Consider the following 17,478-nt stretch of genomic DNA (forward strand, 5'->3'; position numbering starts at 1 on the left):
TTGAATTCAAAGTCTGAATCTTTTCACACACTGTTCTCTAGTAAATGTAAAGTGTGTGTTTTTTAAATCAGTCAAAGAAATTATTCCAGCAGTTGAAACAATTACAGATTTCTAGAATAAATATCTCTCTTGATTTTAGCATATTAAGGATTATTAGCTGAATAAGCACTAGAAACAATTCACTTGCTTGCAAGTGAAAGAGTGTAGTATTATGTATTCAGAAAATAGTTTGAGTATTTCATATTTGAGCAAACAACAAAAAGATCACAGTTCTCTGTACAGATCGAGTCAATGATTTACATCTAACTCCAATAAATACGCAAGGTCACTCCAAGTATATACATTTCACAACAAAACACATTCACATTTTACTTTTATGAATACAGAGTGATTTGATCAAGTTCATTTTTGTTAAAGTGCCTGCTTACAAGACAAACTAGAAACATAAAAAACAAAAATAAATATGTAAATAAGTTACAAATACAAGCTTTAAAAAAATATATACACCAACATAAAAAAGTTTGAAACTACAAAAAAAACACAGCAGTTTCACATGTAGTCACAATAAAACATCTCAGCATGCAGTGGAGAATAGCTACATGGCCTGAACTACGAAAGCGGAAAACACCACGATCAACAACCAAATGGGCACGTCTGCCTACGAACTACCGAGGCAGGTTGTACATTAGCCTGCGTATAGCTGGAGTGTGCACAGCCTGGGAGCAAGTCTAGTGCTGGATCACATATACTCTACATTCACCTATGGCCGGTGGAATAGAAGCAATACGAAGTCTGTACCAACCTGGTGTTGATGAGGTATTGCGCCAGGCCAATAGTTTCTGGCGCTCCCGAGATCGTCACTTTCCGATCCGCAGATCCTTCTTCTGCATTGGAAATTTTAATGGTAGCACCCGACAGTTGCCTGCAAGTAATGAAGCGGTGTCATGCTATGTTCCGTGGATTGGGGAGGGGTTTTGTAGCAAAGAGGTCTATATTACAGCTATTGTTATTATGCTGGCTTGTGAAGCAGTGAGATAGCTGGGTTCAAAGTTGTATTGCCAGTGAGTGAGTTGGGTTTAGGGCTGTTTTGAACAGTATTCCAGTTATATCACGGCATGTCAGATGTTTACCACTTTGGTGAAACCCTCGAGCACGGTATGGTACCAATAAACCAAGAAACATAATTGTGTTGATCCAGAATTCGAACCAGGATCATAGATTTCTAGCGTTCCAAAGGGATAAAACTCTGCACAGCGAACTGCAATTACTGGGTCACCAGTGCTCTCTGCACTAACAGTTTTACAATGCAATACAGAGAATCTCCCCCGTGTGGCTTTTGATATCAAATATATCAACATGAGTGGATAAAAGCAGTTTCAAACTTTTGTTGACGAGCGTGATATATTTGATGTCAGAGTGAATGAGTGAGTGAGTGATTTGGGTTTATCGCTGCTTTTAACAGTATTACAGTTATATCACAGCGTGTCAGCTTAATGTGGGAGGAAAGCCCAAAATGATGCTGGTCTCAGACGTTTACCACTTCGGTGAAACCAAAGAGCACGGGTATGATGCTGACAAACCTAGAAACATAATCGGGGTCGAATCAGGATTGAACCCACAATCATAGGTTTCTGGCGCGCCGAAGGGACGCAAGTCTGCACAGCGAATTGCAGCGCCTTAGATGACTGGGTGTGATTCCAGAAGACAAGGGTCAAATTCTATTTATCATCAAAAATCATTCTTTAAATTTTTCAATCTGTAAACAGTAATAAGCTGTGTCTTGAGTGTAAAAAGAAGAGCTATCCAGCTTCGTGGCAGAGATAAGTGTTGTCATGGTAACTGATGGTGACAATGGTCTCCAAAGCATTGTGATGCAACTTCATTGTAGCAATATCTCCTAGGAGATGCCATTCAATCATTATGAAAGGGTCTGTTGATTTATTTCATAACACCATCAGGGAAATAAAGTGAATGAGTTAGGTTTTTAAGCCACTTTTAGCAATATTCCAACAACATCATGGCGGGAGACACCAAATATGGCCTGCACACATTGTAACCAAGTAAGGAATCGAACCCGACCTATGGTGTGACAAGTGAATTGCCTTAACTCTTGGCTACCCCACCACCGCAGATCACTTAAGACACGATTCATCAAAGTGTATGTTGTGTGTTGTACAAGGTTGTTTTGTTTTTTGTTTAATGCTGCACTCAGAAATGTTCCAACTACATGATGGCAGTCTGTAAATAATCTGGACCAGACAATCCAGTGATCGACATCATTAACATCCATCTACGCAAGTGGAAAAGATGACACTCTTCAACCAAGTCGATCCTGTTAGTCGCCTCTTACGACCAGCACAGGTTTCTGAAGACCAATTCTACCCTGGATCATCACAGGTTTTTGTACAAGGAGGCAATTGTCTTGTGTATTATGCATAAAACCAAATATTCATAAAAAAGGCCTGAGTATACATACTGAAGCAATGCATTACCAAGACAATGATACAAAAGCATAGCAAACACTCAGCTAGACGATACAACAGATGGGTGAAGTTCTTCTTAAGCATGGGTGGGTCATTTCTTGGAGCATGCATCTTTTACACATTACATAGGACATGAGATGATATTTAGAATTTTACCTAATCTCATTAATCTTCTGTCCACCTCGGCCAATGATACAACCAATGAGATCGTTGGGAATTGTCATCTCGTGTGTCTGTTGATTGTTTGGCACTGCTGCTGCGGTGTTGTTGGGCCGGGCAAAGTGGAGCGTCGTCAACCCTGAACAGCATCAATGGTGGCATGAGGTAACATCATCACATCGACCCACATTTTTAATATCAATAAACCATGAATGTATTTTGTCAGGTAAACATGTATTCACTGAAATCCTAGAGTGAGTGAATGAGTTAAGTTTTACGCCGCTTTCAGTTTTGACAATATTTAAGCAATATCACAGCAAGGGAAGGCTTCACACATTGTAACGATGTGGGGAATCGAAACCCAGGCCTGTGACGTGACGAGCAAACTATTAGACTACCCCACCAAGTTTGAAATCCTAGAAATGTAATCAGGCAAAATACATATATAGCCATTTTCTTATGGCCTTACGCTGAGTGAGGATTTTATGCCACTTTTTGCAATATTCCAGCAATATCACAGGATAACATATACCACTTAGCTAACCTACTGTCTCTTAGTGAATCAGGTTGTGCTTAGTAGCTCATGTAAATTCTTCCTTTAATACAAATATGATGTACCACAGCCTCCTTATCTCAAATGTTATATTTGTAATAACACTTTCTTTGTAAAGTACAGATTCTAGTACCATTTTGGGTTGTGTCCCATCTGGGATTTGATACCACACGCCCAGAGTGAGGCACTAATGGCCAGGGCCCCGTTCCACAAAGCGATTGTGGCGGTAAGACAATCGTAACTCCCATACTTTAACATAGACTTACAACAGTCTTAGCGCTAAGATCGCATTGTGAAATGGGGCCCAGCACACAAAGTCAGCGACCTAACAACTTCTTATTGATAGCAAGAATTCATTTGTAGATTTCCTTCTTTAAAAGAATGTTCCATACACAATCAGACAAAATTCTACAATAAAAATGAGACATTGAAGTTAAAAAAAATTGTTAGCTTTTTCGGTGTTGTTTCTCACCATTCATGGCCATGCATCCCCCGGGCAGCACCGTCTGGGCTGTGGGGATCATGGGCACAGGATGGGCCATCGCCATGTGCTGTCCCGCCAGTTTGTTCATCTGAGAATTATAATCAATCTGCTTGGCTTTATTAATCTGTTTCTATCAACCACATGTACTGCATCAATCTACCTCAAGGACTACAGATGTACGAATGTGATGAAACATCTGACATTAAACCCAAAAAATGTTTTGACATTCAATTTCCAAGCATACATATGAACATAAATTTAAATAAATTCATAACATTTCACATAAATTTTCGAAAATCCAAAATCAAAATTTACAAAAATACACATGAAGACGTAAAACATCAGTGGTGAGTGTTTTATCAAAAATGTATTAGTAAATAAATAAAACAATGCTCTAAAACATTACAGACATTGCCACACAGGACCACAGTTAGCATGCAGTGGACAGTACCAATATGAAACAATTACAGCTATCACAATACTCCAGGTGAGAATTATTCAACTATATCATATTAGTGTAGTATACTATACTAGATACAAAAAACCCTATTAACATTGGAGGTGTATTGCTAAATCATAGCTCCTAAAATCTGTTTATACATTTTTGAAAAATATTCATATTTTTCGACTGGGGAACTACACACAAAGGTGGGGAGACACGCCTAGATATATCTATATTTCTATATCTATCATACACAATACCGTAAGCGGAGACAATAGTCAGCTTGTCTCATGGCCTAATAGAAAAAAATGAATAATCAGGTGTGAACAGTTTTGGCCATTGCACACCATTTTACTATTAATTTTTGCAAGTATAATTGGTAGGAAGAAATGGAATGATATTGAAGTAAGTCAGTCAGGATAAGGGGGAGTCTGACTAAAGTCTCCTACACTGGCACTCTAAATAATCGGATTATAAATATAATGAAAGCAAAGTACCATCTGTGGAGCAGTCTTTGCAGCACCAAACATATCCATGATATTTTGATATCCTACCTGTGGCCGGATTCCTCTCGTTAAGGGGGGGCACTTAATTAACAAACAAAAATTGGAGTAAATTTGCATTCTTGTTAAAAAGCACACAAAGCATGCACACATTTGCCCTGTACTTCTGGACATTTTATAAACATGCAATTAAAAAAACAACTAATTAAAAAGGTCTATTATGCCGGATGCCAGACAACCAACAGTGTATATATGTCAAGACATGGATCATTCAAGTTACAAGCCATTTGAGAAATTTCTATAAAAAAAACGGCATGATACAAATTACAATTAAATTATTAAATTATTTAACTCTTGTGAAGTTGAAAAATTAGCTAAGTACATATTTCTTTCACAAATAATTCAGATTTGTCTTGTCGATTTGATCCCCATTCAGATTGAGCAAGCAATTAATGCATCCATTTTTCAATTCTGACAAATATGGAGCTAAATTATACAAATAATGGTTTTAATCCACATGCATAAAAAATAATGCTAAAGACAAAATGGTCCAAATTATTCCATAAATGCCCATGCTTTTTCATAGTCCAAAAATACAAAATGAGACTTCAAATCATCACTTAACATGAAACATTCCATTAACGAGAACTCACAAAACATATATTTTGATCAGTGTCATACAAAGCTACCACAAGGCAAAAGAGTTCCCAGACATCAAGCAGCGAGCTCTGGTTTGTCATATGTTGCTCTCCTGTATTTAGAGTTATTTCCCTTTGACCACCTTGACTGATGAAAACGAAAATTTGCACCAACTGGCATTACCAGTCTTTCAAAATTTCATTACAGGTCACCCGTTATCAAAATAATGTTATTTGTATGTGTTATGAGATTAACATTCACAATGCTTTTTAGTATGGTGTAATTGTGTACGATCCATCATATCACACCTTCCTCATTGTGAAAGTCAAATATAGAGCAAATTGGTCAATGATTATTGAAAGATATCAATGACCAAATGTCTTTGATTAAGTTTGATTTCTAAACCTTTACATACTTCGTGTTTTGAAAAATTGCATAATAAACACCAAAAAATGTATGCCAAAACATGAACACATAACCATGTGCTCAAAAGCAAACACTTTAAAAAACAATTGACGAAATGGAAACGTAACAGTATGACTTTCCCGAGAGGAAGCTGTGTCTGATTGGTCAGGTCCCAAGAACCATGTGACGCATATAACAGTGCTGCAGTTAAGGCGGCAAGTGGAGGGGTGGGACACAGGTTAAGCTTAAGGGAGAGGTGAGGCTAGTGGTTGGTGGCTGGTCTCACTTACCTCAGGGCTGGGCACAGGGGCCAACTGGTTCTGCACTGTGTATGCCTGGCCCCCAGCGAAGATGACAGGCGACACTACAGGTTTTGGACGGTAGGGGATATTGGCGCCCTTAGGAGGGGACTGTGAGGAGAGAAATGGAAGAGAGAAGTGGTTAAGACGGAGGTATAACAAGGTGACAGAGAGAAGCTACATAGACACCGACGATCAGCACGATGACAGTGGGTCAGGCAGACCTGATTGAGGCCCTGGTGGAAGGTCCTGTTCTCACTGATCAGTGACCGAGAGAGGCTAGCCTGGGCTCCGCCCCGGAAACTGAAATAAGCAGAAAGGCCACCTCTTTTACAGACAGAGTCACGAACAGCGGAAACTGTGTGTAACACAAAACTAAACAAAGTTCTCCAATCACCATGATAACAATATAACAGGCCTTGACCTTGGCTCAGGGAAACCGTTAATTACTTCATCACGCTTCCTGACTGTCCTGCAGTCACGTGTTAAAAATGCAATGTTATCTTGAGTGGTTCTTAAGGTCAAGAATATTTTTGCAATATCACAAACAAAATATCAACAAATCAGGAATACATTCCTGAACTATATGCATGTCACTTTGAGAAGAACACTTCAGTCTTTTTCTGTCATGCATGTGTTCAACTAAGGCTGAATTGCTTACTTGAGTTAGTTTTTATCTAAAACCCTGAAAACAAAACACTGAGGTTATTACACAATCAAGTGCTACTGTATATTCTATCTTGCATGGTAAGCAGAACTTTATTCGCCAGTCTCACAGCCACTGAGACATGCATCGGAAGTGGTGTCAAGGATAATTGCTCAACAGAGAGGTGGCTACAGCAGCAGGTATGAAAGGAGCTGACATCCACGCAACATCTGAAGTCATGTCTCCTTGAGTAAGTGTACGGATGGCAACGAGTGTGTTCTTAGAAGTATTTCAAATACCAACAGTTGCTACACAACCAGAGAGGCTCTCATGCCTCAGGTTCCAACAGCTTTCAAACACATGCCGGGGGCAAATTTCATTCTAAATGTGTAAAATAAATATCTCCTCACCATAGTAGCTGTTTACCCATCACAAGCAGGACTAAGTGGCATTTACAGAGCTCCAGTGAAAATACAACAGCTTTCTCAGAATTTCCGACAGCCGTCATACCTGCGTATTTTCACCTACTACTCCCCACCCAGCTACTCCCAAAGCTTCAACACAGGGGCTGTGTTCTGCACATTACATACAGAAGTAGGTCTCATTTTTAGACAAGCATCATTTTGAGGGAAAAAACAACCGCTTCAATTGTAAGGGATACTTAAGTTAATCCTGGCCATATTTTTCTGAAATGTTCACATGCTTGCAAGAACTGCTGGCGTAACATTTAATGTTCGCTCCGTGATCAAAGGTAGTTGTAGGAGGGCTTGGGCTGCGCAAGCAATGATGAAACAAATCTGTCGAAAGCAGCTGGTGAGGTAGACAGAAGGTCCAAGAGGGTTGCTTTCAAACCACACCGAGGCTTTCGCTAGGTTAAGGTCATCTGCAGAAACCTCGAGAAACTATCTGTGCAAGTTTTTCTTTGACATTTTACAAAAAGCAAATTTGCTTTGGCACTGATAGTGTCTCTTACATCTACCTGACCAGAAGCTGTTAAGAGTACAGCAAAGATACATGTACATTACGTTGAAACAATACCCTCTTCTTGTGGTATAGATCTGCTATGATGCGTCATTCCGCACGCTGACGTAGAAGATGCAGTGCAATTCATTCAGGTGTGCATGTGACGTCAAACACCAGATGCACAACTCCCACAACCCTCGTAACATCGTCTTTAATTCATGACGTTACTACATAGTCGGTTTTTTTCATGGAAGAATTATTTAAGTAGCTAGAAAGCCAATCCCATGTTGTACATACAGAAATCATTTTCTTTTTTCTTGTTTGATTTGAGATATTAATTGTAATTATATTCCACTTAATATTTTTTCAAAAAGATGATTTTTATTCTCTGTAAGATGTTTCATATTTCATATTTCTATACATTTTTTTAACACTGGGTTGTTGAGTACTTCTGCTGAAATCACGTTTCCACAGCGTGCACACATTGCCAGGCTGGTTTAGCACAGCAAGTACAAGTCGCAATGCTCAGGATCTCTTCAACAGCTGTTCCTGAACGATACACTGCCCCCAAGATTTGACAATATGCATCTGTAGTTATCACTCCGCAAGGTAAACTTCGGTCCCCCCTAGGTAGGCAACACATGCAGAACTGCTTGTGTTCTCCCCACTCTCATTAGAATAGTCATCAAGCACTCACATGCCGAAGAAAGAAAATATATCTGGCAAGTCGACCTTGAAGCCTGAACCTCACTATGTCAAGACTGTGTTACATTTCAAATAAACTCGTACATAGTTACTCCTACGTCAATAAACTTGGCCTACACTTAAGATAGTGAGTGAGGGTTTAATGCCACTTTGAACAGAATTCCAGTTATATCAAAGCATGGGAGGAAAGCTCAAAGTGATGCAGGTCTCAAAGTTTACCATTTCGGTGAAACCCACGAGCATGGGTACGGTGCTGACAAACCTAGAAACATAACCCAGGCGAACCGAGATTCGAACCCACGATCATAGGTTCCTGGCATGACATGGGACATAACTGTACGACGATTTGCGGCGCCTTAGGCGACTGGGCCACAGTGACCCCACCTACACTAAGCTTTCATGATCCAACAACTCCATCATTAACAAAAGATTGACCTTCCTGAGATCTACCGAAGTTACAGCTTCAAGGGTATATTATATTTCACTTATTAGCAGCAGGGCAATCTGAGTTCTAATGGTCATATATATATATCACAGATATTTCTTGCTGTTTACACAGATGTGAAGGTACCCCCACAAAAGTACATGAGTTAGTGCGATGATCAAAGGGCTTGTTCTAAGAGAAAATTGCCTCAATTAAGTGTATGGAGACAATGTAAGACCAGACAGTCAAGAAGCTTTCTTTCTTGTTACAGAAAACCTAATAGCATCCATATGCTGGGTGGAACTTGGTCGGATCTACATCATTACCGATGATTTAATTATGGAGTGAGTGTTTGTGTTGTTTCATGCCACCTTCAGCAGTACATGAAGGCAGCATGTAAATAATCAACTCTGAGCCAGATAATCCAGTGATCAATGATAAGGTACTGGGACGGACAGGAATTCAAGATTCTGTGTAAAGAGATACGCAGCTGAACTGGTCAAAACCTTTTATCTCATTCTTGTTTAAGGATGGGGAACTTGGGTACTGTGATGGACATGAATTCAGGATTCTGTGTAAAGAGATACGCAGCTGAACTGGTCAAAACCTTTTATCTCGTTCTTGTTTAAGGATGGGGAACTTGGGTACTGTGATGGACATGAATTCAGGATTCTGTGTAAAGAGATACGCAGCTGAACTGGTCAAAACCTTTTATCTCGTTCTTGTTTAAGGATGGGGAACTTGGGTACTGTGATGGACATGAATTCAGGATTCTGTGTAAAGAGATACGCAGCTGAACTGGTCAAAACCTTTTATCTCGTTCTTGTTTAAGGATGGGGAACTTGGGTACTGTGATGGACATGAATTCAGGATTCTGTGTAAAGAGATACGCAGCTGAACTGGTCAAAACCTTTTATCTCGTTCTTGTTTAAGGATGGGGAACTTGGGTACTGTGATGGACATGAATTCAGGATTCTGTGTAAAGAGATATGCAGCTGAACTGGTCAAAACCTTTTATCTCGTTCTTGTTTAAGGATGGGGAACTTGGGTACTGTGATGGACATGAATTCAGGATTCTGTGTAAAGAGATACGCAGCTGTACTGGTCAAAACCTTTTATCTCATGTTTTCAGGTTTGCCAGAATAATCTATACACTACCACAAATATAATTTCCCCTTTAGTTAGGGAGCAGTTACAATATGGCTAGGACCCCTAATCAGTCATAACAACGATCAATGATTACATTAAGGAATAATAATAGAGTTTAATGAATTGCTAGCACTAATGAAGACCTAACGAGATAGTGACTATTTGGAAGGAAATAGGTGCTGTGATTGACTGGCCTAGAGCATGGAGCTACAATTGGGAAACACAATAGTTTGATGAGGAACTGGGAGTTCGCACCGTCTGCATGCAGCTGTGAGCAGTCGACACGCGTAGATGGGAGAACTACCAAGCAGAAGACAATACCCTTTTTCATATTAAGCAAACTGACAGAATAAAAATGTACCTGTCAGTTTGAATGTTTAAGAGATTTTTACCGATTTTTTCCCTCTGCATAAATCATGCCTCATTTCTCCCTGCCTTCCTGTAATCACAGCTCTGACGTTTCCCAACACAAGATTCCCCACTAGTTTATAGGTGTGTTTGAACTATTTGATAGCTGGCATCCTGCCATCAAACCTTCAAATTCTAAATTTATGTTTGTTTATTTGTTGTTTAACGCAGCACTCAGTAATATTCAAGCTATATGACGGTGGTCTGTAAATAATCAAGTCTGGACCAGACAATCCGGTGATGGATATCATGAGCATCAATCCACGCAATTGAGATAGATGACATGCATCAACCAAGTCAGCGTGCCTGACCACCCGATCACGTTAGTCGCCTTTTATAACTAGCAGGGTCGCCTTTTGCGGCAAGCATGGGTTGCTGAAGACCTTATCTACCTCAGATCTTCACGGGGGAGACAAGCATGGGTTGCTGAAGACCTATTTTACCCCGGATCTTCATGGGTCTCACATTTAGGTCCCACCTACATTGTTATTCAACTTTCACATGACGAGTTTAGCAAAACGAACACCTCTCCATCTCCTGACCCATCTTTGATCCGGATCATCATTAGAGAGTTTTTCGGCGAATGTACTGAGCGACACAGGCAGCATATGTCTGCAAAACCTGGAGATGCGCTGGGATTCCTAGAGGAGACGAAGTTCCGTCCTCCACCAATACGAAGCCATCCGAGCCAGTAAATTAGCAGTCGCTATTCACTCAAGGATGTAGCATTTCCTTCTTCAGAAAGCCTGCAATTCATTTCTTAAGACATCACAGGTCCCCTGATACATATTAGAGTAAGATTATCCCCTGGCTACAAGGTATTTCACCAACTGATAATAAAAAAGTATCCCGTCTGATCCCTTAAGATAACCCTGTTCCACATTAGCTACCATGTTGTGCAAAGAATCTACACTGGATCTTGTGACTGCTTAACAACCATTTGAAACATGATGATAACATTTGTTAACATATTAATGTCCCTTATAAAGACACAGGCCAGCTGTGAGAATCAAAACAAGAGAGCTACTTTATTGTGTAAGGAATCTCGGCACGCTCTGTTCTCTGTTTCGCAGCTTTTGGAAATGTATTAATCACATTGAAGTATTTGTACGCATATTCTTGACTAGCATATAGATGTGTGGAATGTGGTGTTGAAAGTTGAAGTGTCCCAGCTGGGAGGTAGCACTAACATCTGCTGGTTGAACCCTGCAGGCAGCAGGACAGACCTGTACCAACTTCTGGACTTGCGCCAGGCCCGGGAGACACCGGACAGGCCTGTACCAACTTCTGGACTTGAGCCAGGCCAGTTAGACACCGGACAGGCCTGTACCAACTTCTGGACTTGAGCCAGGCCAGTTAGACACCGGATAGGCCTGTACCAACTTCTGGACTTGAGCCAGGCCTGGTAGACACCTGGTAGACACCGGACAGTCCTGTACCAACTTCTGGACTTGAGACAGGCCTGTTAGACACCGGACAGGCCTGTACCAACTTCTGGACTTGAGCCGGGCCAGGTAGACACCGGACAGTCCTGTACCAACTTCTGGACTTGAGCCAGGCCTGGTAGACACCTGGTAGACACCGGACAGGCCTGTACCAACTTCTGGACTTGAGCCAGGCCTGGTAGACACCTGGTAGACACCGGACAGGCCTGTACCAACTTCTAGACTTGAGCCAGGCCTGGTAGACACCTGGTAGACACCGGACAGGCCTGTACCAACTTCTGGACTTGAGCCAGGCCTGGTAGACACCTGGTAGACACCGGACAGGCCTGTACCAACTTCTAGACTTGAGCCAGGCCTGGTAGACACCTGGTAGACACCGGACAGGCCTGTACCAACTTCTGGACTTGAGCCAGGCCTGGTAGACACCGGACAGGCCTGTACCAAATTCTGGACTTGAGCCAGGCCTGGTAGACACCTGGTAGACACCGGACAGGCCTGTACCAACTTCTGGACTTGAGCCAGGCCTGGTAGACACCTGGTAGACACCGGACAGGCCTGTACCAACTTCTGGACTTGAGCCAGGCCTGGTAGACACCGGACAGGCCTGTACCAACTTCTGGACTTGAGCCAGGCCTGGTAGACACCTGGTAGACACCGGACAGACCCGTACTAACACCCTATGGAGGCACACTAAGGTGACACCCTATGGAGGCACGCTACAGTGACTACGGTGACACCCTGGTGACACACTATGGAGGCACACTACAGTGACACCCTATGGTGACACACTATGATGACACCCTGGTGATACACTATGACACCCTTGTGATACACTATGGAGGCACACTACAGTGACACCTATGGTGACAGCCTATGATGACACCCTGGTGACACTCTATGGAGGCAAACTACGGTGACACCCTACAGTGACACACTATGATGACACCCTATGGTCACACACTATGATGACACCCTGGTGACACCCTACGGAGACACCCTGGTGACAGCCTGCAGTGACACACTACGGCGACACTTTACAGTGACACACTATGGAGGCACATCAAGCAAGCACAACTCACCTCCAACATGATGCCACAGATATTGCGGATGCACTGCGTGATGGCGTCTGCAGTGCCGGATATGGTGACAGCCCGCTCTGTGGAGTTGGGCAGCATCTCACTAGCTACTTGTATGGATGCACCTGTAGACTGCAAATAAAAACATTCCAAGATTATATTTCATGATAAGTCCAGACAATTTTGGTTCATTTTTTATGTGCTACTTGTCACCAGTGTGGCCAATAACTAAAACTTTCGAGGAAGTCAACAACAGTTGTCCACAAGTACTTTTGAAAATAGGACACATATTCTGATTGACTTTATTTTTTTCCCAGATGTTGGTGAGTGATAATACAATGTACAACTTGTATAACAACTTCTGTTCTGCATCTTAGTTTGATAAGGGTGGAAGAATCTACATTGAAACATTAAACCAGAAGTTATCCATAAAGTTGTACAACATCTTATCTAGCATGAAAGCCTCTTATACAAACAATCACAACATTTTTCATTACATACTGTAGGTAGAAAGTGTTAGCACTTTAAGGAACATATCATTCTGGAATAAGAAGTGAGTGAGTGAGTGAGTGAGTGAGTGAGTGAGTGAGTGAGTGAGTGAGTTTGGTAAACCGTCGCTTTGAACAGTATTCTTTTCATATCACGGCATGTCAGCTTAATGTGGGTGGAATTTCTGAAGTGATGAATGTTTCAGACATTTACCACTTTGGTAAAACCCACGAGTATGGGTATCGTGCTGACAAACTTCGAAAAATAATCCGGGTGAACATGGATTCGAAACATACAATCTGCACAGTGAATTGTGGTGCCTTAAGATGACTGGGCCACTATAAGCCTCCAGAATCTGAATAATCAATATAATGAATCAACCATAAAACCAATATGAAAGGAAGGCACCATAAAGCCGTGAACGCCATGACCATAACCCATGGTACGAGGTTGCAGATTTCTATGTGGCATGAAGACATCATTTCAAGCATTATATCATCCCAAGCATTATATCATCTCAGCTTAATACGGCAATTATTCAGGGCTATATATTGTAAAAGTACACCAACAGCTGCTGGAAAACTTGACAGGTACGACACAGTTTGAGTCTTTGATAGGATATTGGAACATCAAAGTGTCATAATCTATAACATCAGAAAGCTGTACACCAAGACTATCTGTCAAAGAAGTTTTATTGGGGCAAGTGTTGAAAACATACTTCACATGTACCTTTGAAAGGGTTCCTGTGATCATTCATGGACGTTAATATTTTGTGTACAAGATCTTCAGATAGAAAACAAGTGCATATAAAATAATACACTATTTATGCGTGTTTGTCTTTAACATTCTTTAATCTAAAATTGTTATGTATGCTATTATGTGCTGTTATTCAACTCTGAATAAAAAATGGGCAATATAACAAGACAGATTCTGGCAGGGATCCTGTGAGGTTGAGAACTGATAATCATCAGTCCATTAATGAATTGACTTCAATATATTTTAGCGTTAGTGGAAGTAGCTTTGTAAATCAGTTTATACTTCTACATATTGAAGTCAATTCTTATAAATAAATTTGTCAACAATAATAACTTCACAGACTGCATATCAAATTATTATCACACAAAGACTGTAGACAACAGTATGAAACAGATGACATCATTCAATGCAATAGTGAAACACAAGCCCAGCCCCTTCTATTATCAGCCAATCAGCAAACAGTAGTGCGTTCATATTTTTCGGCTTATGGAAACAAACATAAACAATTGCTTGGATAGCCAATCAGATGCCACAGAATCACTTGCAATATATTTACATTATCTTAAAGAGCTGTATACGTAACAAGGGAACGAGAAATTTGGAAAACAAATCAATGTTACATGTGTAGACATCAAAGAAAGGTGTTTTTTCAGGTTCGTCAAGAGCACCTAGCATTTTCAAGACTGATTACTAACATATATAAAACCCCAAGCCCCCATGCTCTGTAATACTCCTTCATGTCATCCACAGATACGTGATCATTTTCTTTCTATCTGAAAACTTTTTCTCAAAGGTGTTATTAAATGATTCGTTCTTGACAGATAATAATCTGTTTGACTTCCTCCCACTAGGATGAAATAGCACATGGTTATATAAACATTCTGCCTATCTATCAATCAAATAGATTTCAACTTTTATCCCTATTATCTATAAATACACAGTGAAAAGGATAGCATTTTGGAATGTAACATATTTATTTCAATATCTGTAAACATATTCACAAGCCTGATCACCTCTGGGCGTAGTCCTTACACATGAGAGGTGATATATAAAGGGGAGAAGGGATTTCTAAATATTTACATTCTTAAACATTAATAAGATGCAAATAAACACAGTCCACGTAAATTAGGAAGACACCCCATCTTGTCTACCCAGCAGGTGATGTGCAGTTGCAGTCTGGATCTAACCATTTTGGAACCATCTGGAAAACGGTATGTGGCGCTGACGGAACTACTACAGCTAACTTGGCCCTATGTGGGTGCACCTCTCTGACAGTTCCAGAAACATTACCATATGTCTAGTTCCTGCTGCAGTTATCACACTTCAAGACAAAAGATGAGGTTGGGCTTTAACACAAGAAAAGAGCCATAATGAAGAAAGTATTTTCTTCTTCATTATTTGTGCTTTATTATACTTGAAGAACAAAAAAAATTAATCATTTCGTTCAGGTTATTAACCAAAACTCAAAAAATGATTCTAATCTGAATATGGTTCATCACATTAGCATTCTAAGATACTGTATCATCCATTCCAAAACAAAAGTTGTCAAGGTTTTGGTGAAGAGTTACACAATGAATAAAAACATATCGGCGAAAAGAAGATATGTATATAAAAATCCAATGTAATTAAACATGCTTCTTGTAATAGCATACCAGTCTTTTCAATCCAGGTATTGCATTCAATACATATGTAATTTTTCGGCGGTTTCCTACAGTAATAAACACAATTTGAGAGCAGGTTTCCTACAGACAGTCAAGGTTATTGAAAGTAGATAGAGAGGCCAAAGAACATTCCTTCCCCACAAACTGCTTCATACTCCTTCCATTCAAAAGGGCATAATGTCTAAATATTCCATTCATAACATATGTATATCTGGTGCAAATAATTACGACAAATACAAGACATAATAGCATAGAATCCCGGGACGATATGTGTAGGCGCTAACACCCCTCACACGTCAGTTGAAACCTACAAACCCCATTTCAAGCTTAGATATTTATCAGAATGTCAAAGCAGGTAAAAGAAACGCTGCATCTTACTGCGATCAGATTCCTCAACAATGGTACACATATCTGCACAGATGCAGGCCCCCAAAGCCTTCATCTGACAACAAATCAACACTGGAGTCTTGTCTTTAGCATATCTCACCCTATCTCTACCATTATCACCTACACAGACAAGTAAGACAGCCATGTAGAAAGCAAATCAGATGTTATCCACATACAGGTGGCAATTAATCTCATTTTCACCTCTAAAACTTTCACATTTTGTCGAGAAATCCTCACATTGTTTTCCATCTTGTACACGTTCGTTCCCTGTTTTTTCGTACGCATGTGGAAACAAACCCAATCCTACTTGTGACATTATCAGGAGAGGTTTACATCATATCTCCCAGAGTGCGCAAATAACAGTATCATCCAAATACAAATGTTTCTAAAAAAGAAAATACCAGTACATAGATACCAACATTTTCTAATCCGAATCACAGCATCAAATGAATATTGCCGGGTGTTGGATAATAATTAAAAAGTCAGCCCAGCGCAAGCCCTACTTCACATGCAGGGAATATAAGCCCTGGGGTTTATTTTCTCAGTTGAAGTTTAGTCTTTGTGGGTGCAAAAGGAAGATTCTAACAATACACAACTGAGCAAAGGCAAATAACCAAGGTGTCAGATAAAAAGAGCTCTCAAACAGAAGCGAAACACTAACTCTCCCGTGTTCAGCAGGAATCTCACTATTTGCTGACTTGGTGAAGAAGGACACCCCTTTAACTATCTAAAGAATTTGGAAGGTTCTGGAGTTAAAAAAGTGTTAACTTCATTGACCTGATCCGGAAAGTTTGAAAGATTTTATAGCAATGGTTGTTCCAAGACTCTCATACCAAATGAGCTTGTTACAGTCATAGAGGCATATTTCAAGAATGGTGCAGAGAAACATGTTCTTCGACAAACCCCAGTGCTAAAATATGTGTATGGATATTGTTAGTCTGTCTCACAGTCCCTGATACACATTATTTTCCCCTCTGGTCAGCCCTTACTGTAATGCTGTTGCCCTAAACGAAGCAAGTCTACATTTTCCACAGGTTCAGGTCAGAATCTCCCATCTTAATGGGGCTCCCTTTCAATTTAAATGGAGTTATTTGTCATATATTTTCAGGAACTAAGTGTCAGCCTAGGATTTATTTCAGTACCACAAAGTAATAGTTGAGAGCTAGTTGAGCATTGTCTCTTTAATAGTTTATGCATATGTAATACATGCAGTATATTTGTATTACTAGAGTGAATGTGTGAGTGAGAAGAATGTTATTTTCTGTAACAAAATCTGAGATGTACTAATAAGTTGTGAAATATTCTTTTCATGTCATGAGCTTTCTGCTACCCTGGGCAAAAGCCTGTTTTGTGTAACAGGGACTTCTTTATAAAACAATAAGAGGAAAAGAAAAAAAAAGAT

At 40.3% G+C, this 17,478-nt stretch overlaps 1 protein-coding gene across 14 annotated transcripts in view; it reads right to left on the bottom strand.

Annotated features, from left to right (window-relative positions):
• The window catches only part of LOC124135962 (poly(rC)-binding protein 3-like), a 358,312-nt gene that overhangs the window by 6,538 nt on the left and 334,296 nt on the right, over positions 1-17,478 (bottom strand). For 9 of the 14 annotated variants that reach the window (XM_046501684.1, XM_046501683.1, XM_046501696.1 and 6 more), the window contains 6 exons: positions 12,787-12,915; positions 5,959-6,078; positions 4,619-4,708; positions 3,668-3,785; positions 2,640-2,781; positions 803-922 (listed from right to left, as the gene is read on the bottom strand). In XM_046501684.1, coding sequence (XP_046357640.1) covers positions 803-922; positions 2,640-2,781; positions 3,668-3,785; positions 4,619-4,708; positions 5,959-6,078; positions 12,787-12,915 — 719 coding nt within the window. The remainder of the gene's footprint in view (positions 1-802; positions 923-2,639; positions 2,782-3,667; positions 3,786-4,618; positions 4,709-5,958; positions 6,079-12,786; positions 12,916-17,478) is intronic. The other 5 variants (XM_046501693.1, XM_046501692.1, XM_046501691.1 and 2 more) reach the window with 5 other exon arrangements.

The sequence above is a fragment of the Haliotis rufescens genome, unplaced genomic scaffold (assembly GCF_023055435.1).
Source record: "Haliotis rufescens isolate VD_foot unplaced genomic scaffold, xgHalRufe1.0.p SCAF_4, whole genome shotgun sequence".
NCBI classification, from domain to species: domain Eukaryota; kingdom Metazoa; phylum Mollusca; class Gastropoda; order Lepetellida; family Haliotidae; genus Haliotis; species Haliotis rufescens.